General features: G+C 35.0%; 1 protein-coding gene across 2 annotated transcripts; it reads left to right on the top strand.

The window, feature by feature from the left end:
• The first annotated feature begins 32 nt into the window (after positions 1–32).
• Positions 33–21,711, top strand: LOC144354097 (histamine N-methyltransferase-like). Of its 2 annotated transcripts, XR_014929738.1 has the most exons (5): positions 33–167; positions 1,452–1,644; positions 14,993–15,313; positions 15,462–18,304; positions 18,794–21,711. XR_014929738.1 is itself a non-coding variant. In XM_085500581.1 (4 exons), exons 2-4 carry the CDS (start codon positions 1,458–1,460, stop codon positions 15,806–15,808), a joined length of 855 nt encoding a protein of 284 aa, XP_085356707.1. In that variant the 5' UTR covers positions 33–167; positions 1,452–1,457; the 3' UTR covers positions 15,809–21,711. The 2 variants fall into 2 exon arrangements, 1 of the variants encoding a protein (XP_085356707.1); XM_085500581.1 differs by having other exon boundaries at positions 15,462–21,711.
• The last annotated feature ends 1,899 nt before the right edge of the window (positions 21,712–23,610 follow it).

Raw genomic sequence — 23,610 nt, forward strand, 5'->3', positions numbered from 1 at the left:
CAGGCCATTGTAAAGTAGTAAAGATGAAAGGAAAAATTAAACCTGTATTTAAATATGTTACACACTGCCATTTCTACTGGTACACAAATATAGAGATTATTTAGTGACGTTACAGTTACTGTATTCTATATCACATCCTAAGGGAAGCACTGGAAACAAATTCATCTGTAAGTGAGATATTTCATTCATTTACATCGTGTAATAATTAATGTTCAATATCTACTATATAACAGTTATTATACCACAGTCTGAGTTATATTACTGATACATTCCTGATACCATATACAGCTATTTTAGATATTTATTTATATTATACCATACTGGTTTATTTCCCAATGTGTTTTTGTGAATTGTTATCATCCAAGTTTCTGAAATGAGCGTATTTGTGAATAATAAGAACTTGACTTGATTGTATAAAATACTAACGCAATAGTACAATGGAAATATAATAGTTTTTGTACAACACATATGCAATGTGATATGCTTCCTACATTAGTCATTGTGGTTTGCATAGATGTCCGCCATTTTAAAAATCTACCTTACAAAAAAATTAACATTCATTAAATCAAATAGAATACCGCACTAAAATTGAATTTTTTAACAACAGTATAATATTGACAGACAAACTGAAGAACTTGTATTCTAAATCAAACTCCTTACAGCGTGTTATTTTCATTTTTTTGTCTTGGGTTACAAAAGGTACATGCATGGGTTGCGGAGATTGATCATGTCAACAGATCTTGTTGATAGTGATTACACACAATCAGTGATGTCACTGAGCAGTGATTAATCGAAACTAATTATTATTTAACAAAGCATAATGTGGGTAACAATGTTTTACCAATAACACTGCAATACACAATATTTTAATAATTCTAATCACAATCAGCAGTGTGTGCTAGTATAATACAGTGTATATAAAAGACTAAAAAAATAAATTAATGTAAGAAACAACGGCGTTTCAGGTTTACAACAATGGACGATATCCTGATTTCTCTATCAAGTGTTGATATTGTTATTGTGATTGATATAGTTTAAATTGTACATAAGCATAGAGTCTGGTGTTTTTCCATGGGAAGGTCATACAGTCAGTCAAATTTTGAGTTGTTTAAAAATCGGTGCAGATGGCGCGGTGAAGTCGGAATGTTAGATTTCTGGCGATCCTATTCTGTGTAGATTCTGTGTAGTACTTTTTAAATGTGTAAGCTTAGCCAATAGATGCACCTGACTCATCAAACTTTTGACCAACCAACCACTCATTAAGATTATTGTTGAGTGAGGGCGCTATTTACTAATGAGAGGAAACTTTTAAAAGAGTTAAACAGAAATATTCTAGTAGCGATCATTATAGCAATAACAATCAGCTGGTAGAACCAGGTAAACTCTAATTTCAAAGTCTAAAGTACTAAATATGTTTACTTAACATTGGCATTGTAATTTTATTCATGCAGATTATTATGTCTGAACGTATATCTTGTCTAATAAATTATGGTGCAGAATATTATGACAGATTGGACGTACTATTTGGATCCAACAAAGCAGCAATAACCACAACTGGCAATCAAAACATCAAGAAAGCTCTGGCAAAATTAAAACAAAACCCATTGCATGAACTACGTGTTTTAGCAATTGGTAGCGCGACAGGTAAGTACTGCACTTGATTAGAGCTCTTATAATTGCAGCAACAATCATGAAAATTATAATTATTTGTATGTATAATAGTCTTGCCCTGGTATGTTTACAAGAAACTATTTAAAATACAGAACAATACAAGTAACTTGTTGAATAAAGGAATAAATTTCACTTTTGAGTTTTATTATTAAAAACACTAATGTCTCCAAAACAAATATATTTGTGTGACAGTAACCTAATATTAATGAACCATTAAACATACGCACTAATATAACACTATGTAAGGTTTAGTTTACTGTGTTTATTGTAATATAGTATAAGGTTGTTTATACAATATTATTGCCTGTATACCTGAGCATTTTTACAGATTGAAGTCATGCCGTATCACATAATGATCATGAAAATTGTTACAAAAATATTAGGCCAAATGGTTTGATTGAATGAAAACAGGATTTATATCTGTTTGGTTTTTAATTTTAAACTTTACATTTAAACTTTAAATGTCAGCACGATTTGTTCTATTTTTATGTTAAAGCTAATAACGCGTGGTATGCCAATGTAAGTGAATGTAGAACATACTTGTTCTTTGAATAATCATCTTTGTAAACTACTTGCATATAATTTATATGAATATAGAAAGCATCATTTTAATAAATACATTATCATAATGGTGGTTTGTCCATTCTCCCGCATATACACATGTACATTTAGCATAGATTGAAATTATGACACTACTCAAACTCAACTACTCAAGTCTGATTGCTTTGATAGTTAATATATATGTAAATTGGGTAGACCTCTCTCAGATTTGTTCAATTAGGGATGGTATCTTCAATTCTCTAATTTTGATAAATATTTTTGTATTTCATTTTGTGATGATATCTTTAATTCTTCTGAATATTTTGGTATAAATTTATAATTTCGACTTCGTCTACAAAACAGTTAACCCAATCGCTTTACTTGTGTATATGTAGATGCCAGTGTGGCCTCATTTTTTAACGGATTGCATGTGAAATGTGCATTGTTATCTCAGTCTGCTTGTTTTATTATAGAAGATAACTTTAAATAAATTGATCTATATAATAGAGCAGCACTTAAATATACAACGTCAACAACATTCTGCATTTATTTAATTCATTATTACAGCATCTGACCATTAGCTCCACTCCTCTCTATCGCCATGTCATATAGTCCATCAGCTGGGTGGAGGGTAGTATTCATTTTAGGGGACCAGCTGAAACCATTTCTAAAATTATCCTTGGACACTTTCTAGCATAAAAAAGTAAGATAGCCATTGTCAAATAGTAGCTTTCCATAAAATTTAAGCTATTTTTTACTTAGCAGGTGAGAGAGCTGCGTCCAGGATAATTCTTGTCAAAGGTTGGCAAGAGGTCCTAATGATCTAGTAGTCATTACTGCATATGGAAGAAATATCTTGAGCTAAAAATGTTTTTTATTTGACCGCCAATAAAATTAGCTTAATTTTAAGGTTAATTTGCATATTAAAATTTGCAGGGCATTATGGGTAAATTCAAAATGGCGGCCTTGCCAGGAAGTGAAAAATTTATTTGTAGAAGTTTTTTGTTCAATAATGATCATTTTTCTGAAAATTTCAACTACTATTGTAAAAAGCTGTGCTGCTTGCATAGTTATATTATATATAATACAAGTTTTGCATCAATGATTCTTTCAATCATATTTTTCAAAATGTTACCAGATTCTTACAAGAAAAAATTGAACATGTGTTATGCGCATGTACTTTTATTATAATATACAGACTACTCGAAACATCTAGCCACATTTAGGAAACAAATCTAAAGAGGTAAGTGTAGAGAAACTAAAATGCAGAATGATACACTCTGAAATACCTGTTTAAAAACTGATGAATCCTGCAATATAAAGTGTATGTACAAACAAGCAACCTTGCTTAATTCAATAGAGAAACAAAACTGCCAAAAGGCTCATAATCAACAGAAATACCAATGCAAAATTCTGCAGTGGCAGATGCTAACATTATCAGCTGCTCGCTTCTTATAATATCAATCATTTATATTGTCTTCATCTTCGTCTTCACTATCTTTGGCATCAAAGTATATAGTTGGCTCGTTGAACATGTAGTTTTAATTATGATTGGCATGGAGGTAACGCTTCAGGTTCCACCTTGCCACCTGTTGCACAATGCAGTTGGTATCTCAGTGAATTTACATTTATCATCTTCTTCCCATACATTTCACATACCTTTCTTCTATGCTTGCATATGTGTCATCTGCAACATTCCACCTATTTCCAATCTCCTTCAAAGCTTCAACATACTTTGGTGTTCTCAAGACCAGTTTAAAAGGTTTCAGTTTCCCTTTTCCACAGAAACTGAAACTGTGTCACATCCAGTGATTGCATGAAGACCATTGAGGGATTTCAGCAAATCTTTGACATTCACTTCCTTGCAGGTGCTCTTTATCTTATTAATGATTTCATCGATTTGGATTATCCGTTGTCTTGTTCCTTTACCAACTTTCATGAACATTTTATGCTACTACTGTGCGCGAGTAACAGAATAAATACATCACTGTCATCTGCATGGATAACAATTGGTCTCATTGTTTGTGATGCATGCTTGGCATGTAGAATGATTCTGGTGTCTGCCTCTTCATGTGTAGATGTTAGCTCTGGAACACGCTCTCCTCCAGTCGCACACAGTTTCAAACATGCAGTACCAGACGTTGTGAACATCACTCTATCTCCAAATTTCTCCAAGAATTCCTCTGTTTGCCATTGTGAGAACAGAAATTTAATCACTTCAGTCTTATTAGAGGAGTGTTGTAGGAAGTGATGCCACGACTTAATTTGATATCCTGGAAGTATATTGTACCTGATGTTAGGTTTGTGTTGTTGGATCTCTTCCCTCTCTCTGCATTCTTGATTTTTTATAGACATCAAATACCAAGTCAACTCTGTTACGTGGATTGCTCATCACAATGTCAAAAATCATGGTATGTGGCACCTGCTGGAGGCCTAAACTTCTGTAGAACAGCCATACCACCATATATACACACATCATTCTCAGGATATCTCTCTAGTATAGGAAAATCCTTCTCAAGATGATTTAAAAGCTTGGCCTTGTTAGTTTTCCTCGGCAGACTGTAGGCATCAGCCAAAGACCAAGGCAGCGGTCCAAGTGGGAAAGTGAAGACTGTTTTAAAGTCAATTTTCCGGTATTGACTCAACAATGCCATTCTAGCAAACAGAGTTCGATCCAACTTCAGTGGAAGTATTTTACTTTTGGTTGCCACTTTAACTCTGTGTGTTACATCTTTGAACGTTTTTAGTTTTAGCTTTCAGAGTGGAGCAAAGAATTCAACTGTAGGATCAAATGAACAACGGTTGCTGATAACATTCTTGCATGCATCCAGTCCATACCTTTTTGCATTGAGTAAGTGGTCAAGAACACTTCCTGATGCTTCAATTCCAGTGAATAAACTTGTTAACTGTCCACCTATCCATGGATTGCGTAATACCTCTTCGAGAACATCCACTACACGTTCTACAGCTTCAATATCATTCTGGATATGTGATGGGGCTAGTTCCTTGTGAACATATGTCTGTGGTTTAATTGCTAGCTGTTCTTTCAGTATCCTCTTGTGTTCACCCCGACGAGTTGCATTGAGCACCCACTTTTGTGTTGCAGAAAAGTTTACACTAAAACCAATGTATCCACCACTTGTCTTACAATCTCGATTAATAGTGTTCTCAATTGTCTTGTCTGCTTCATTCCCACCAAATCAATTTGTTTTACTCAATTGAACAGCAAACTCCCAATTCTGAAATGCATTGTGGACTGCAGTCATTGATGTTGGCAAGTCTCGCATGTCATTTAAGAATGGAATCATGTACCTTGCATAATTTTGTCTGTCATAAGCAAATGCCCATGGTATTACTTCAGCAATGCAGGCTAAATAAAGATCCCAGTCACCAGTACGAGTAGCAAATATTAAGTTGAGAGTAAGCTCACATAATTCAAGATATGACATCCAAAACTTGACAAGATCCCCACCACTCTTCTCAATGTCATTAAGGTATACTCCAAGTAGGCCCTGTCACTTTTCTAATTCAGTTCTTCCAAGAACAGATGTATATGTCTCTTGGCACATGTCCAACTTCAATTCCTCTATCACGTTGTTATACTGTTGCATGATATCATTATCTTCATCAGAAATTGAATTTTCAAATGCATCTAACAGTAACCTCATGAGAGCTTCATATTTTATTTTATGTAAACAAATAGCTCTATTGTAGTTCTTTCCAGCCAGTGTTCTGTCTAATGATCCCTCTGCAACAACACCACCCTGAATAGCAATCTCCTTAAGACCAGCATCCCCAAACCGTACACCGATGATACCAAGTAGCATCATCAACAGGTGAAACCCACCCAACATCAAGACAAGGCCATTGGATTTATTTTTATTTTTCCAAAAGATATCAATTGCCTTCGCATAAAATGTCAGGTCAAACACACACACAACAGCTGAGAGATTGAGCTTATCTCTAATAGCACATCCTCTGCGAAGAACTTCATATGCTGTCTTTGGATCAGTAGCTGGACTGTCAATAGTATCCAAATAGCCAATGAGGCTCTTCACCACAACAATATTATTTCTAACTGTGATATTAAATCCTGTCCAACCAGGGACAAGTAAAATAGGATGGCTTACTAATCTACGTGATGACAACTATATCAGGTACACTAAATGTTGTCTTCTGTGCTTCTCATCATCAGACTTACTATTCAAGTCCAACACATTTTGTAATTCCCCTGGCCCAGTTCTCTTCCCTCCATAATACTCGGGGACGTCTTGCATGACCACAGCTGCTGGTAACATTCTTTGTCGCTTTGGACGTGGCTCTATGTTATCATTATTATCTTGGTCTGACTCGGCTACTGATACACCTGGCTTTTTCTTCCAGATAAGTATAGAATTTACCCTATGTGAGGTCCCGCTGCCGCTCAATGTAGCCTCCAGATTATCAATGTTGTCAGACACTACAAGAGCAACTTCTTGTTCTGATTCTTTGGCACAGGGAATGTTCTCAGGTATAATTACTTTACTATCTCTCTGCTTATTTATCACTTGTAGAGCATGCGCAGTGTCAAGTTCTTCAATGGCATCATAGCTGACACCATGACCATGCTGGCTGATAAGTCTGACAACCTCAGTATTGTTACACAATGCTTTTATCACGGATGGCAGGAGAAAACTTTTGGGTGTCCTTATGGCACCTCTGGATACACTATACACAACATCCTGTGCATACGAGTTCTTTAATGTTAATACTCTGGAACTGTCTGATGCATTTATGTTGCCTGACAAGATTGTGGTATAGAATGTGTCTAACTTTGATGGGATATACAGAGAAACTTTGTCTGGTTTTAAATCTAAAGTTGATGGTGGCCATAGTAGACGTTGTGAATTAAGTTCTTTCTTGAAGAATCACTGAAAGTCCTACCCAGCCTATTTACTTCCTCTATCATAATGCGAGTAATTTCTGTGAACTCTGCAACCTTTGGCACAGATATAAGTTCTTCACAGAAATCAATAACCTTCTCAAAAGCAGCATCATCTATTCTGTCTTTCTTGTCACTTGTGTTAGAAGGAGAATGCGATGTGCCTTGTTCTTTATATACTATTCAGACAAAATCTCTGTAGCAAGACCCATCGTACTTTGCTTCACTTGAGATGAGATCTTTTGAACATATGCCAAGGATTCGACTTGCAACCTCTACTTTCTCTGAACATTCTTTTGTGTGTATTTTTGCAGCATTTTTTACTTTTTCGTCTGCCCTAAACTCTGAACAGTCTTTCAAGTGTTCTCTTGTCTGACTTCCTTTAACATACTTCATCTTCTGACAGAATATGCATTCATTGGAAGCACTGGAGAAGCAAATCGTCCATCACGACAGCTACGTCTTGTTGATGTGCGCCGATGACGTTTGCTTTAACTTGTCCAGATATTTCTTCATTGTTAAACCCTTGACGACAGTTACGATGATATACAATCTTTGTTTCCGAAGGGTGGAAAACTATGTTCAGGAGAGGCTTGAAGCTGCAAATCTGTGCTGCATTGTAAAGTGTTTTCCATGATTGTTCATCTTTAAGTTCACTAAGATTATGCATTTCATCCTGTTCTTCGCATATAATGCACATTCCTTGGTTTTGATTATTGTTAGCCATTTTCGTCATCAGAAGTAAACCTGTAATGCAAATAATGTTATTACACATGTGTAAAATTCGTAATAATTTCTGATAGAAAAGGGCTAAGTTGTGAGCTTGCCATAACACCCCTTATTCAACATTACCTTAAAGGAGGGGTTCTGTGGTATGTTCACAAGTTACCCCTTCCCCGACATCAGATATTACCAGGCCATTAGCCCTTTCATTGCCATATCAACTTTTGTCACATTTCACAAAAAGTTAGGTCAAGACCTGTATACAACAAACAATGCTAATCTGTTGTAGTTCAAAATAAACTGTGAAATCAAGACAAGTTACAGAAAATACAAGAATTGTAAACAAAAATGTTGGTGACAAAAATGGTGGCAGTGAGAGGGCTAAAAGCAAATTATTGAGATGGCCTTCATTTCTGAGAAACAAAAATCATAAAATATATACATACCAATTTAAAAAGTCAAAGTCAAAGTAAGTACACAAAGCATATTATGAAACTGCAGCCATTCATGAATGCAAGATGGTCGCAGTGATGCATACACATACCCACCCACCAACACACATATCTCAAGTATAGAAACCTACTATTTATTTATTCATGTTGATGATAATATAATATTCCCAGGGGTATAGATGTTTTAATTTAAATAATTTGAACATTAACATTAAGCTAGATACATACATCATTACTAAGAACAACAAAATATGCTGCAAGGAAAGCGTGTGATGTTTTGTTAAAAAGTCATTAATTCCATGAAATGTAACTTGATTGCAAATCTGATTACCATAGTGCATCCTTATTTTTGATACGTGAAGTAATGAGAATGCTTGAGAATATGTTTTTTTTCTAGACGTCATAACAAAACAATTTTTCGAAAAAAAAATACATAAAACTCGTATATTTATGATTAAATTTAAAATTCCGTGTCAATGTTTTACTTTTTCGACTTCTTCTTGAAAACTACTAGCCTGAATGCTTTGATACTTGGTGTATATGTACCTTGGGTAGACCTCTCTCAGATTTGTTCATTTCATGATCATATCTTCAATTCTTTAATTTTGGTGAATATTTTTGTAATTTTTGGTAAAAAGTGATATTTTCGACTTCTTGTTAAAAACCACAAGTCCAATTGCTTTGATATTACATATATAGGTACTACATGTGGACCACTCTCAAATTTGTTCATTTTGTAATGATATCATCAATTCTCTAATTTTGGTGAATATTTTTGTCATTTTTGGTAAAAAGTGATATTTTCGACTTCTTGTTAAAAAACGCAAGTCCAATTGCTTTGATATTACATATATAGGTACTACATGTGGACCTCTCCCAAATTTATTCATTTTGTAATGATATCTTTAATTCTCTAATTTTGGTGAATATTTTTGTCATTTTTGGTCAAAAGTGATATTTTCTTCTTGTTAAAAACCACAATCATTTATGGTGAAAAATGATATTTTTGAATTCTTGTTGAAAACAGCAAGTCCCATTGCATTGATACTATGCATATTGTTCATTTTCTAATGATATCTTCTGTTCTTTAATTGAAATGTGCATTGCTACCAGCGGAGCTATCTCAGCCGAGAGGCTGCTTGTTTGATATACTACACGATGATTTTGGGTGGCATTTTTATTTTAGAAGCTTAGGAATGAGGAATATAGTATTATATACTAATTGCCAGAATTGGTTTCCATGGCAACAACTCAAAGCTACCACTTGGACAAGGCTATCGCACAAAATGTTCATGCTTAGAGCCTATAAAAGCCATTTACAGCAATTCCAGCCGGTCCTCCGAAATGAGTACAAAATCTCATTTTTTAGACAGAGCTGATGGACTAATAGTTGTGTGAACCTTTATCATAATGTTCATTTGAGTTCACCACCGAGAGCATTATTTCGGTTCTCGACTGTCTTAAGTGCATTAATATTTGTTTGCCATTTAGTATTGATGAAATCAACCGAAACAAATATATAACTACGTGGAGACAATAAATTGTATGCCTAGTCTATAATGGGGTTATCAGCTGGCATGGAGGGATGAAGGCGCAATTGATCTGATTGTGTGTACAGTTTTACGAATCCGTTAGCTTCGCGCCCTGGTTCGTAACCAGTCTTGTGATTTGTGCAAGAGAAATTTCTAGATGCAGCCGATTCATACAGATTAGACGTAGATTTTAACACGTTGTGTTGAGTTGCTTTTAGCAAAGTCTGTTGATGATGCAACATACATTTGTCACACACGTGCAAGTTGATTCTATCTACATCTGAGCATACTACCGGTCCCATAATAATTCAGTGAATGATTGATTGATTGAAATTTTTTAAAAACATGAACAAAAAGAAACACAGCAACCCCTGATTTGAAGGAACACTAATGTCATCTAAATTTCTGCTTAAGAATTTCATAGTTTTCTCAAATGGCAGAACAAACATTTGTGCTAAAACGTACTTTTTGGCCCCCATGGTGAATTCTTGGAAGCATTGCTTACAGTATCCCCAGCGCACTTTGTAAACTAGTAGTGGGAAGCACATGCACTTGTTTTGTGACCATTTTCCAATATTCAAAGGTCGGTCATTTCACTACTAATAATTCATTGATCAAGTAATTCTAGAATTGTATGTTGACAGATTTCGTTCATACTTGGATAAGCATTCGATTCAAGGAAAACTGGATTCACGTCACTTTGGTAACCATTTTCTGCTGAAAACGCATTTATGACTTCCATTCCCTCGTCTTATGTCTTTAAACAAGTCATGAATGACACTGCCTTCGCTAGTTGTCATTCTAAAGTTGCATGGACATAAATTGGCAAACGTGATTTATATGGCATTTTCAAGTTTATAGCACTCTCCATCCAGGTCAGCATTATTCTCAGCAAGGAAACCAGATAGCACCAAACCAGTACAACAGGTAAAATGACAAGGAAGTATACAAATCAGATCTGCAAATAGGTAGAGTCAGTGTTGTGTCCGTTTGGATAAACTAGTTTGTGACCCTGGATTAGTTTCAATATCTCTAATAAGGACAAGATTACTTCTCATACGACAACAATACAAATAAAGTGCAAAAATCCAGAAAAATATTATCAAGTTTTTATTATCATACATTAATATTAACAAATCGTGTGAAAAAAAACATTTAGTCCAAAGTAAGCAGAGGTTGTAACATATGTGCTCCCATTGGTTGTTAGATTTAATTAAAAAAAATATTTGAGTCTTTTTAGTACGAAAAAATATTACTTAATAAATTTATACCAGCCAAAAAGAAATTGCAGTTCAGACTGTACTATTTTAAACATGTTCTACCAAAGTCTAGGATGAACTAATTCACCAGTCTGTTTCCACTCTACAAAGTTGTCAAATTAATATTCACGTGATTCTGCAAAAATAAAATATTAAGAATGTGCAAAAAGCCAAAGTACTTGTGTTTTCAATGTCATTAAAATCTGACCAGGGATATGCCGAAAATTTCACTTGAGCTGAACCGAATGGATGCCAAGCTATCAAAAGAAATAAAAAAAAAACTATTGAGAAAAATACAAAAAAATACATTTAATATAAAAGCAGATAGAAGTGCATAAAAAACTATTCAGTGGAGGTAGTGATCATTAACCTAAGTGTATGTCAAATTTGCTTTGAACTGGATTGCATTGTCTCAGATTGGCTGCTAATTTGCATACTAATTAACATATTGTAGTTGTAATAAAATAATATATAAAATAATATCCGGAGTTTTGAAAAAAAAATTATGACTATTAAGTCAACATCATTAAAATTGAGGATTACGTGAATTTGACCCCTCCCTAATATTGTTTCACATATCCCTTAAAAACATGGACGCCGTTAAATCCATCTCAATCGAGGTCTGTAATATATTTTCCTGCTCATAATGGAGATAAATTATGGTAGCTAAACATTGAAATTGCCACTCTGACTTTAGTACTGAAATAAATAGCTGATTGGGAAAATGTGTCTCTGTTGACAGAGGTTCGATTTACCGATAAACTTCAACACCGCATGGAGCATGGAGGTCCCAGTCACGAGTGTAGTAACGCACTTGGGTATCATATTTACTTCAAAGGTAATTTAAAAGTGATGATAGATTCATTGATATTGAATTACAGTACTTTGAAACCAAGTTTCAATCTGCTACAGTTGCCAATGAACACCGACAATAGCAATCGTACATAACAGAATCACGATCAGCGTGTTCTAAAATTTTACGTTTTTATAATTCCAGTATTTTATATGCCAAACGTTATTCCCAAGCCTCCTAAATGACAAGACAATCTTTCGATTTACACGTTTCATAACCAGTTCTTGAACTAATACCAGGACTGTTTATCTGGCAAAGTGTGATACTGCGCGATCACTAGTTTCTCACTAAAGTCAGGACACAAAAGGATAAATCAAAGTTCATAATAAATACCATAAGCACAGTTTCTTACCTTTGAGATAGAATTTAATCTACATAAGAAAAGAAAGATACAGTCCCGGAATACAATATCCTCAGACGAAATCGACGCCGATTTCCTCAGCGGTAAGACTGGCGCATGCGCAATACGGTATGCCAGTTCTCTTGCGAGATGTCGTTGAAACTCGGATTTTTCCGGCAAATTTCGGCATTTGTACTAGTAAAATGTTGAAAATCACAGAAAAACACAATGAAACTTTGGCAAATCAAAAAAATACTTGGCGTGCTTATGTATGGCATTGAGAATTACATTTGCATCAACTTGGAAAAAATATTGGACAGAGCATACCAAAGTTATAAGAGGTAGAAGACAGACGAACGGACGGAACCCAATCTATAAGCCTTCGGCAGACTTTGTCTGCAAAGGCTAATAACTAAATGCGAGTACTTGTGAATTATGGGCATTCAAAACTGTAGTTGAAGCATGCCAAATGAGTGGGAGATAAAATCATTTTATTAGGAAATAACAAGCATTCACACAATTCAGTGATGAACTTAATGTACCATTACATTAAACGAAACTGTGTACAATTTACTAGTGTGTTTATGTGTGCATGTGCAAGCTACACACGGACGTGCATACCTTCTAAAAATCCATGAAAGTTCATTCATCATTTTGAAAGCTGAGTCAGTTTTGCTTTTGCTCATTAGCCGTTGTTTTGTTGTACTCTTGCAAGTCCATGTGGCAACCCATTTTCGGGTTCAACTTGTAAACACGAGGATTACATGTGAATCAATTAACGGAGTAGGAGTAGCCTGTGTAAGTGCCATATAAGTGCTGCAGGTATATGCAGCAGGTGTTTGTAGTTGTTCTATCTTTCTTTATGTTGAGCAACTAGTCCAAATGGCAACTTGATCTATTTTCCGGTGTGCTGCCTTTCTATTGTAGATGATTTATTGGAAAACCTGTTGACAGATAAAATTTGTATCACAAGTGCTACAAAAAAGGCTACTCCGCATGCAAGTTTGTAACCATGAATTCGAACTCATTCCAAAAGATATGGAAATCATCATTATGAAGATTAAAAAGAAAACTGTCACATAGATCTGGTTTCCAGGAATATCGAGACCAGGGCGAAACACAAATTGCGTTATCTAACGCGGGACCACTGACAGAATGTGTGGGAAAACATTCACAAACAACCGGGAAATGGTTACGAATTTCGTAATGTGTTAAAACAGGGTTGATGACGCTATTATGTAATCGACAACATTTGCACCTTGATTGGCTATACAAGTGAATTCACCTCTGTCGTCATCAACTGAACGACCATTCAAAAAATAAATGTTATATTTATAACACAGCTCAATTAAAGATCTACCAAAATTATCAACTAACCCATCCCTCGATGTTCGACTAATGTTAAAACCATCAGGTTCATAATGCGAAAATAAAGGCAGATTTATATTTTGCTCATCAGTGACGTGATCTAACACATCACTTGTCCTAGCATTGAAATCACCCCCGAAAATGAAATCATAAAAGCCATACTTTATAATAAACTCATCCATAACATTTCCCAACCTAACAATTCCGTTAGGTTTCCCTTGTCTGTAAATTGTTGACCCTTCCGGGGAGATATAGACAACGCCCAAGATAATATCATAATATCATTTTCTATTTGCAAAGATTCTTTAGACAACAACAAGAACACGGCGTCATTTGAATGACTATAAATTCCTTTTACATATTTGTTAAAATCAGAAACAACAAAAATATTAACCCCACCGGCATGTTTTCCTACCCCCGACTTATGGTGCCAAAATGTGGAGTAATTTACATAACCAGGTAAAAACGTATTAAAATCAACAGTTGTAGTGGCGAATGTTTCACAAATATCTACAATTGTAAATTGTGAAAGAAAATGATTGATATCTATATTAAATTGGAACTTCCTAAGGTTATTTGCATTCCAGGTCATAAATGACTGTGATTTTATAATTTTGATTTCATCTACCTGTTCGTTCGTCCGGGTCTGACCAGCCCACTATACTTGTACAATGTCTTGTTTATTGTCATCACAGGTAAACCGCACCCCATCTATAAGCAATATGTCGTACCTTGGTGATGCTTGCTTGCCATCCCCCCTTACACAAATCATGTATGGTATTAGTTTCCTAGCGAGTCACGGGCCATACGAGGGAAGTCTTCTGTTACTTGATATTCCCTTCTACATGTGTAGAAACCAAAAAGAATTGTCAAATTTTCTTTAACGTTGTACTAAAGCAATATTCTATTCTATTCTGTTCTATTCTGTTCTATTCTATTCTATTCTATTCTATTCTATTCTATTCTATTCACAAGTGCACAACACAAGTTTAGTACACACTTGTAACAGCGCGCATTTGTTTTATTTTACTTGATTAATTGATTTTTTGTTGTTTAAAAGGGGTGAACGCGTGCGAAACGGTTTTGTACTGTTATGTTAAATGCAAATAACAGTCGAATTATTTCTGGTCACGTTTATATAATATGGTAGACCATGGCCACGTCCGTCTGCTTATATTTCAGGACACACTCGACATACATCAATCATAATCATATAGGAAGTAATATAATATTCAATAGGATGATTAATAGTGAGAAACTGTTAGATATTTTGTATGTACACAACCGAACCTTTATAACATTAGTTTATTAACATATTTATTTTTTTGTATAGGATCAATAGACGAATGCATCATTGACACTCTTTGTGAGAAGTATTCTAAGATAGCATATACAGTCATAGAACCTGCGTTAAGTGGAATAGATGATTTTAAAGAGCGTGTGAAATCACATCAAGATAAATGGTCTGGAGTTACCTTTGACTTCCGGGAGCAGACTATTGAGGATTATCTAGAAAAATTGGCTGAACTTCAAAAATATGACGTCATTCATGCACTACAATGCGTGTACTTTTTCGCAGATCCACGTAACAGTTTGGTTACTCTGCACGGGATGCTGGATACAAATGGTTTATTTATAATAAGAGCTGCATCAGGTAATTTATCTATTCACAACCCAATTGGGAGTAACAATTGATTGAACTATTAAAAAGATAGGTAGTTGTGTTTTAAATAGTGTTTTATTTGTGAAACCTTGCCAATGCATCTTATTTTTGTGCACATTCTTTTTCATCTTTCATATAGGACACTGGGAAGATTGCTTATTGAAAATCGGCGAGTACTATCACGACCCACGTAGCCATTACATAGGGACAAAGTATATTAAGACACTATTGCGTTCAGCTTTACAATCTGCAATTATAGAGTCATACTACTCTGAATTATCAATGAACGTAAGCGATTGCTTCAATAACGAATCCGTAGATGGGAATAAGAAAATTGATTTTATTTTTCAGGTTTTGAATTTTCGTCAAAGTCTGCCTCCCGAAAAACAGCAGATTTTTTTCGAGTTTTTCAAAAAATGCTGTGATGAGGAAAATGGTGAGATGATCTTCAATACCATAGAGGAAGATTTGGTTATTATTAAGTAACTATAATAGGCTTGAATAAAATACAAATACTAGAATATAATTAGCTAAAACTAAAACAAAACGAAAGGATCCGTTTGTTTGTGGATTTAATCTAAATGTAATATTGATGGCAAATATTGATGAACCTGTATTGTTGTGTATTGTATGATTTAGGAAAAAAAATTACACGTACAAATTATGGATACAAATAATATTGAAATTAATTATGGAACATAGTGAAGAAAAAATAACTTTCTAATAGCACAGATGATTATATATTTATGTTTAGAAATTATAATGGGTACGACACTATCAAAAAAAATCAATGCAAAATAAATAGAATTATACGCCGCTAATAATGCTCAATTTGATATATACCTCTCTTGGACTACGCAGTATCCATTGTAATGGAAGAACTACAACTTTGTAATGCAAATATGTATATCCAACCATAACAGATATAGAGAATATGTTGTCTATAGTAATTCTCATTTATACAATGGGTAAGCAAGCAAACTATCACCAATAAAATAAACATTTTCAACCACCTTTGTCCGTTTATGCTATGAGCAGTAATCTTCCCAAATATCTGCATTTGGTTAACTTTGTACAATCACAGTCACTCTATCTCCGGTCTGGCAACGATCATTGTATTAGGTGTAAATTGGCGTTCTTTCCTGGCAAAGGCACGTTGCGGGCATTGTCACATTATCAGTACACAGTCGGTCACTATTTTGACATCGTCAGTGTTACGTGTTTTTTTTTTTACAACTTTATTCCAAAATTCAAACTTTTTTACATAATTTTTTAATCAGGATATCTGTATAAGGTGATATTTTAGCTGGCGAGTAGTTCTTTAATTTATCTATTTTACCAGCAGCGACACTTTTTCGCACACATTTTTCATACCTTTATCCAGAAAATTTTCGTGTTTGATTTAGAAGATGAACATAATGGCAGGAACTGGATGTTTATGAGTTGGTAGGCTGGTTTTGAAATGAAACTCATAGTGCTAATTTCATCTTGTTTACATGTTTGTTTACGTTGTAGTTGCCCGAATTTGAGGTAAAAGTCAAGTCATACAACGAGGTATCGCTTTGCATGACGGCAAATTTGCCGATTTTAATTAATATTCTGACGGTATTGTAATCTATGACTGCCTTACTCGCTCGACCCGGGTGTGAACGGTTTGTTTACCCACAACGCGGTTCGAGACAAAAGAACGCTAATCATTTCCAGACCTGGGATGAGGGACTGTAGTACAAGTGTGTCATTTCATTCCCATTGTGTGACTTGAGTATGTTTTTCTATCTTATTGTAATCAGGGCCATCTGAAGTTCATTATTAGAAAATGCCTAATATTTATACTTTAGTTAACATTTGATCTTTGTGAGAAGTCATTGTATGGTGATTACATCTGGTCAAGGTTTGTATTCAAGCTCACTTGTCAACAATTGCTTGAGCTTGGTACTGTCACCAGTAAAAACACATTCTTTTAGTTTTGTTAGTTTGTTAAACCAGACGTGAGGCACTGTGGTTAAACATAAGACAGTATTATACTGTAAGCAGTTGTACTGGGCACTAGTCCTCATTGTTCAATGAGTTATAAACTAAGTGCAATAAGTTCTGTAAAGTTGCTACTGTATATGCACAATAAGTTATATCCTTATATATTATAAGTTGCTATAAAGCATATTCAGTATTATTCAGTGTAATAAGTTTTCTAAAGATATTACTGTGCAATCGGTTATATTAAGTCACATAAGGTAATTATACTATAAGTTGGCATATATAGTAGTTATTAACTGAGCAGTATTTGCCTATTAAGTTCACTTTGCACAATTATACGTGTCATTTCAATATCATTATTTAGAATGCCTTGACTTAAGATAAAGAGTTTTAGACTAAAACGCGAACAAAATAAAATACATGCAGGAAATAAGAGCATGCTTGTCGCAGCTTCAATAGCACAGTAAACAACAAAACCTTGGAGTAAATATTTAAACATTTCCTCAGTCAGGTAATCGTGTAAAATTAGATGTTACCCATGAAGTTGATAATTTTATTGACCAATTAATGAACAAACCTGACAGACTAACAAATCAAAGTGAAATATCTTCAAATGTAATGCAATTACTAAACCAGTTTGACCTGTATCAAAAGAATATTGTGAGTACTGATTGGATCAATCTGATTAAAATCTGATGTAGTGTACGGGTTTTAATTATTTTGGCTATAAATTTATTTTTTATTACTTTTGTTATTAATGCCTTTTTGTTTTATTATTTTACTTTGATTTTGAGATTTTTTTTAAATTCCGCCCTACATACATCTGACCCGATGCCTATGTAACGAGATTTCAACGAGACCCACTATCGACGATTTTAGTCAACGAATCACAGACCTCCTTTTATAGCGCACATGATTACGTCACCGGGCAGAGTCAGGTGGCAGACACAGTCAAATAAAATGGCGGACTATACCGACGTTAGCGACCGAGAAAAACACGGCTTTTCGGTAAGTTTATCATTGTTAAATGCAACGAAATGCATTTTTTATGTTTATATTGTGGCTTGAATGGTTCGACTTTAGATCGTTATTTTCCGTAGTTATTCTGGAAGTGACGATTTTGTTTCCACCGGTTCGACCGAACACCGGTGTCTTTTTCCAGTCGCTTGCCCTGGAGACGGGTGATGTTTTGTTGACGATCGGGCCAAAATCTTCTACGGTATTGAAGCCGTAGCTGTAAATATTCATCAAATTGTATCAACATTTTGTACATTATACAATAACTATTTAGTAAAGTAATTGAGCTGATTTGGACTGGAATAAAATATTTGGAACACATCGCAATTGATCAGGAAATATTTGTTTGCTCCAATTTTCTGCGTCGATGCCGTGGGCCGGTGACCGTTATACAATTTGAAATCAGTTTGCATTGTTTACTATAGCTGTTTACAGTGTTCTAATCATTACGATTTACTTATTTTTTTGCTTCCATTCTAGATAATTATGCTCAATGTTTGATGTAAAATTGAAGCGATGACTGAGTAAACGAACCTTGGCTGGCGAAGATGTATCAGGAAGTGTACACATTTGTTGGAAGTGAAAAAAATATTCAATGTAATGACAAAAATTGTAAAATGCTGTGGAATTTCTTTTGTAAATAAAAATATACTAGCAATTTTCTATTAATGGTTTATTCAAGTGGGCAAAATATAATGTACAGAAAGATTGCCCGTAGAGTATCGCTACACTGAAAAGTAAGCAACCGACAGCCTGTATAAAAGGGGGTCTGTGATTGGCTGTTACTTACGCGAGATTTGAACGGGACTCACATAGGCGTCGGATCAGATGTATGTAGGGCGGAATTAAAAAAAAAATCACAAAATCAAAGTAAAATAATAAAATAAAAAGGCATTAATAACAAAAGTAATAAAAAAAAATTAAAATAAATTTATAGCCAAAATAATCAAAGCCCGTGCACTACATTAGATTTTAATCAGATTGTGATTGGATAGATGTTATAAATGGACTCTCTGTTGGTTTACAAAACCTTCGGCCGGAACGCAGCCAAGCGTTTTGACCGTTATTAGGCCACACTGATTTAATTTTATGGATGACATCCTCTGAAGACCCCAAAACTAATGCGAGAGGGCGAAAAAAAAATCCTGCCAAAAAAATGATGCTAAAATCACAGGACTACGGAGCTGTTATTACGTATTGAACCACAGTGTATCAAAACAACAACAACAAGTCTTTATTTGTAGGAGGCACATGTTGATGTACACATCTCTTACTGTATTACTGTCACAGGTATCATCACCTTTGATTTTGAAAAGGCTAGAGGATAAGGCAGGTGTTAGCTTTGCCAAAGGCATACACACCAACTCAATAATAAAGAAAAACTTACTTTGTTGTATTGAATAAAAAAATAATTAAAAATGAACAATAAGTTTGTCAACAGCAACTTGGAAATTAACTTCTTTGACATTCAAATTACAGCTCTTAAAGTGACACTTCGGATAGACTAAGTGTAGACACAAATGCTCTAGAACTACTTCAACTATGTAACAAATTATAAGAGGCTCGATATTGAAAAAAAATACACCAACAGAGAGTCAACAAAAATTTGGATGCAGAAAATTATGTACATGTATCTTGATGAAAATTTGTCTTATGATCAAATTATTACTGACTGTATGTGCAAGCAAATTATCCGAATCAGAAAATGAAAAAAAATAATAAGAAACTTTTCTTCACTCCGAAAGGAGACTTCGGCCGAGAAGCTTCCGCTGCTTTCGTTGCAGTTTTGTCGACTTCAATGCGGACAAAGCAACCAAACTGACTTGTCGCCTGACCGACTTTTAGGCCACCACGCACCTCCACTCCTCTCCCATTCCTCTCATCGTTGCAGAAGAAACGCGGGACCGCTCTGGACAATATGTCCTTAAAGTTGTCTGGGCGAAACTCGCTTGCCGCTGTCGATCTCTCGTATAGCTGTGTAAACGTCACATCTCCCTGGCCAACGTCAATTGCGTATCAGTCTACAACAATCCCTCCGTTTTACCTCTGAACTTTTATGCTCACGTATTTTGGTGGTGTGGTCGCCACGTTGGATCATTTATGACAAAATTGGCATGTTTTGAGACAATCTCCTTCCCATAGGTCTTTGCGCTTTACGTAACGCGCATCTAACTGTGCGGAGTTTGGTTTTTAGGTAGTCCAAAATGAGTTTTATGACAAGTCGGCGCTTTGCGACAATATGAGTCGGCAAGTTCCGGACAGAAAACTGATCTTTGGAGACTCGTCGTCGGAGATTTTTTTTTTGAGAACAGGCGAAAACTAATGCGCGCGCGGATGTCATCCATAAAATTAAGTCGGTGTGGCCTTAGGCGGGATTATTAGATTTAAGTAGCGCCACCAACGGCACGAAATCCTGTTTTTATAAAAATGCGGAAGTGATGTGGTAACTTCCCGCGGTATTTTCTTTTTGTGTTATTTTAGAATCTTGTCAAAAATCATAATTTAGAAATGACTAATATGCAGGTCTAAAATGCAACGTTGTCCAATAGGTTTTCGATAAAAAAATCAACGAATGTATTAAAATATGCAATTTACAATGACCTTCGTATTCACTTTTCAAAATCAAAACATTAAGTTTGGTGTTTTTGTAAGTGTCGCATTTTCTTATAAAAATACTTTTTAATTTTCTGGTTTGACTAGGACAAAAAATATGTTTGAATTCATAATTTAATATAAAAATATCAGTACTACACTCAGCGAGCGTTGCAATTTTGACCTTTGCACTGGCGTGTATGACAAGTGTTACGATGTTCTATTTTTGCTGTAATATAAATGTATTTTGATAATGCCCAGTTAGCTAGCGAGGCTTGCCCAGCTGCGGAATTAGAATAGACAGCATGTATTGTCATTGCTAATTAATATTCTTTTATTCGTGATTGTGCTCAGCTCCAGTGTCAACGTGGCAGCCAACTTACGTCTCAAGATATTGCTTTTCAAATCCGGCATCTGTGACTGATTGATGCAAGACAGCCTATTGTGGTTCTGCGCTGTAAAACCAAACATTCTTCAAAGACCTGTGTTTCGCCAGAAAGCGTGGTTTGTTGATCTTGGTCTTTTCTCTGCACGGACGGCATGAAAGTCGCGTAAAATTACGGTCAGTGTCGTGTAATTTGCATTTCCCGAAACCTCGTAGTTTGGAGCTGTAGAACTGATATCGTCGTCGACGTTGCTGTGAATGACTGTACTATCGCTGAAACTACGCAGTACGAGTTCTGCACTTAGGTAGGGTAGGCAATTCCGGGCTGGGCTATTATCATTAATGTTATTATTGTGATTTATATTACTCCTGTTAATGATTTATGCTTATTGTATTGTATTATTAAATTAGTATTATTTGACATATTCTGGTTTTGTGTCTTTGTTTGACCTTTAGTGTTGCGTCCCGGAGTGCGGGATATTGGCGGCCAGGTTCCCGTATTCCCGTTCGTAACACAAGCCACTTTCTGTCTAATGATGGCGTTGGCATAGCCACAGTCCCTCTAGAGGGGCTGTGGCGTAGCATAACACGTTTATCGAGCGGTCTCTGAATCTTTCAGTGTTTGGCTAATCTACTGTGGCCCATATATACAATTGGTCCGCTACTTGAAAACTGCTCCGCTTCATGAAAATTGCTCAGTTTTCTAGAAAATCGCGTCGTATGTTGCGAGGTAACCTTCGACCTTAAGGTATGACCCAGAAGAACAACATGTAAGGTATACCATTGTTTGTGTATGCTTACGAAGTCGGGTAAACCACGTTTTCACTTGTTTGTTAAATAAAATGAAGTCAACCAACCTGCTTACTTTAAACATCATATCTGCATGTGTTGAATGTATTGACATCATGATGCTGACTGTAGACTTTCAATGTAAACAGATTACAAGTCAGTGTGCCATTCTAACCCTATCCCGGGAACCCTATACAACCACAAATTTTTACCATTCGTTACCAAAATCTACTGTGCCGTGTATCACGTTTACATCACTATAAATCAGTTTCATGCCTTTACTACTACTAAGTTATTTGGCTTTTATTCACCCATCAAACGAGCGAATTAATGTTGTCAACATATATGAGAGTGGGCAAAGGAGATAGCTGATACAGGTTACAGAAAATAAAAATGGCATTTTACGTTTTTACAAGAAATAAAATGAAAATTCCATTTATAGTAAAAAAAATAGGTTTTTACACTTTACAGATAAAACAAATTCATAATTACATTTTAAAGTTGTTTAATATATTTGATAATTTGTGTTTAAGAATCAAACAATATCACACATAATAATCTTCCGGTCACGGTCAACTCGTTCTGCTGTGACAAATCTTCGGTTTGTGTGACGTACACCCGCGAACCAGGACAGGAATGATGTTGAAAGTTAAAGTGCGATATTATTTCCAATGTAATATACTTTCCAGTGTTCTAAGAATAATATTTGACGAGAACACTTGCACACCGTATTAAATAGTGTAGATAACATTGCGTACATGTCATTGTAAAAGTCGGAATATTTTGAACATCGTGTGAACTTCGAACGTCACTCTAAATGACTCATTGTTTTAGTAAATAAGCATACAAATTAAATATGCATATAATAATTTGCATCTTCGTCTTGAAAACCAGTAGCCCGAGTCATTAGATGAGATGTTCAATATACTACTACCTTGAAAGGGACTCTTAGATTTTGTGTCAATATTGTATTTTTGTGAATATTTTAGGTCATTTATGTCAAAACTGCTATTTCAGACGACTTCTTGAAAACTACCAGCTCAATTGATATACTTGTTATGGAGCTATCGTGGGTTAATCTGATAGATATTTTTGTTTTGGGACGATATCAACAATTCTCAATTCTTAAGAATTATTTTTTTCATGTTTGGAAAAATAAAATCATACGTGGTCATGCTTGACATGCATGTGGAATCATCAATAGAACGGAACTAGAAGAGAAAGCTTTTTCACATAATAGAATAGTTGAATTACAAAAACAATGCGACGCGTATTATGTACAACGCCAGGCAAAATAATATTAATTCTTTATAATCCTTAAGTAAATAACACATCTAGTGTTTGCCTGTTGAACTTCCACGTACAATTGCCAAGATACGCACAGAGGTGCTCGTCATATTGCTAGGTTGTTTTATTTTGTTTATAAATGTAATATTTGTATTTACTGATAGTTTCTGCAATTGTATCTTTGGTATCAGTATTTCAGAGAATCCCGGGACTCCCAACAACAGATAATTTCAATAACTCGTTG

This window comes from Saccoglossus kowalevskii, chromosome 1, assembly GCF_978046115.1.
Source record: "Saccoglossus kowalevskii chromosome 1, keSacKowa6.1, whole genome shotgun sequence".
NCBI classification, from domain to species: Eukaryota; Metazoa; Hemichordata; class Enteropneusta; family Harrimaniidae; genus Saccoglossus; species Saccoglossus kowalevskii.

Excerpts from the sequence above, each read along its gene's own strand:
- LOC144354097 (XM_085500581.1), top strand. The coding sequence starts at position 1,458 with ATGTCTGAACGTATATCTTGTCTAATAAATTATGGTGCAGAATATTAT. Across the intron at positions 1,645-14,992 it reads AGCAATTGGTAGCGCGACAG|GATCAATAGACGAATGCATC; the intron begins GTAAGTACTGCA and ends TTTTTTGTATAG. Across the intron at positions 15,314-15,461 it reads TATAATAAGAGCTGCATCAG|GACACTGGGAAGATTGCTTA; the intron begins GTAATTTATCTA and ends TCTTTCATATAG.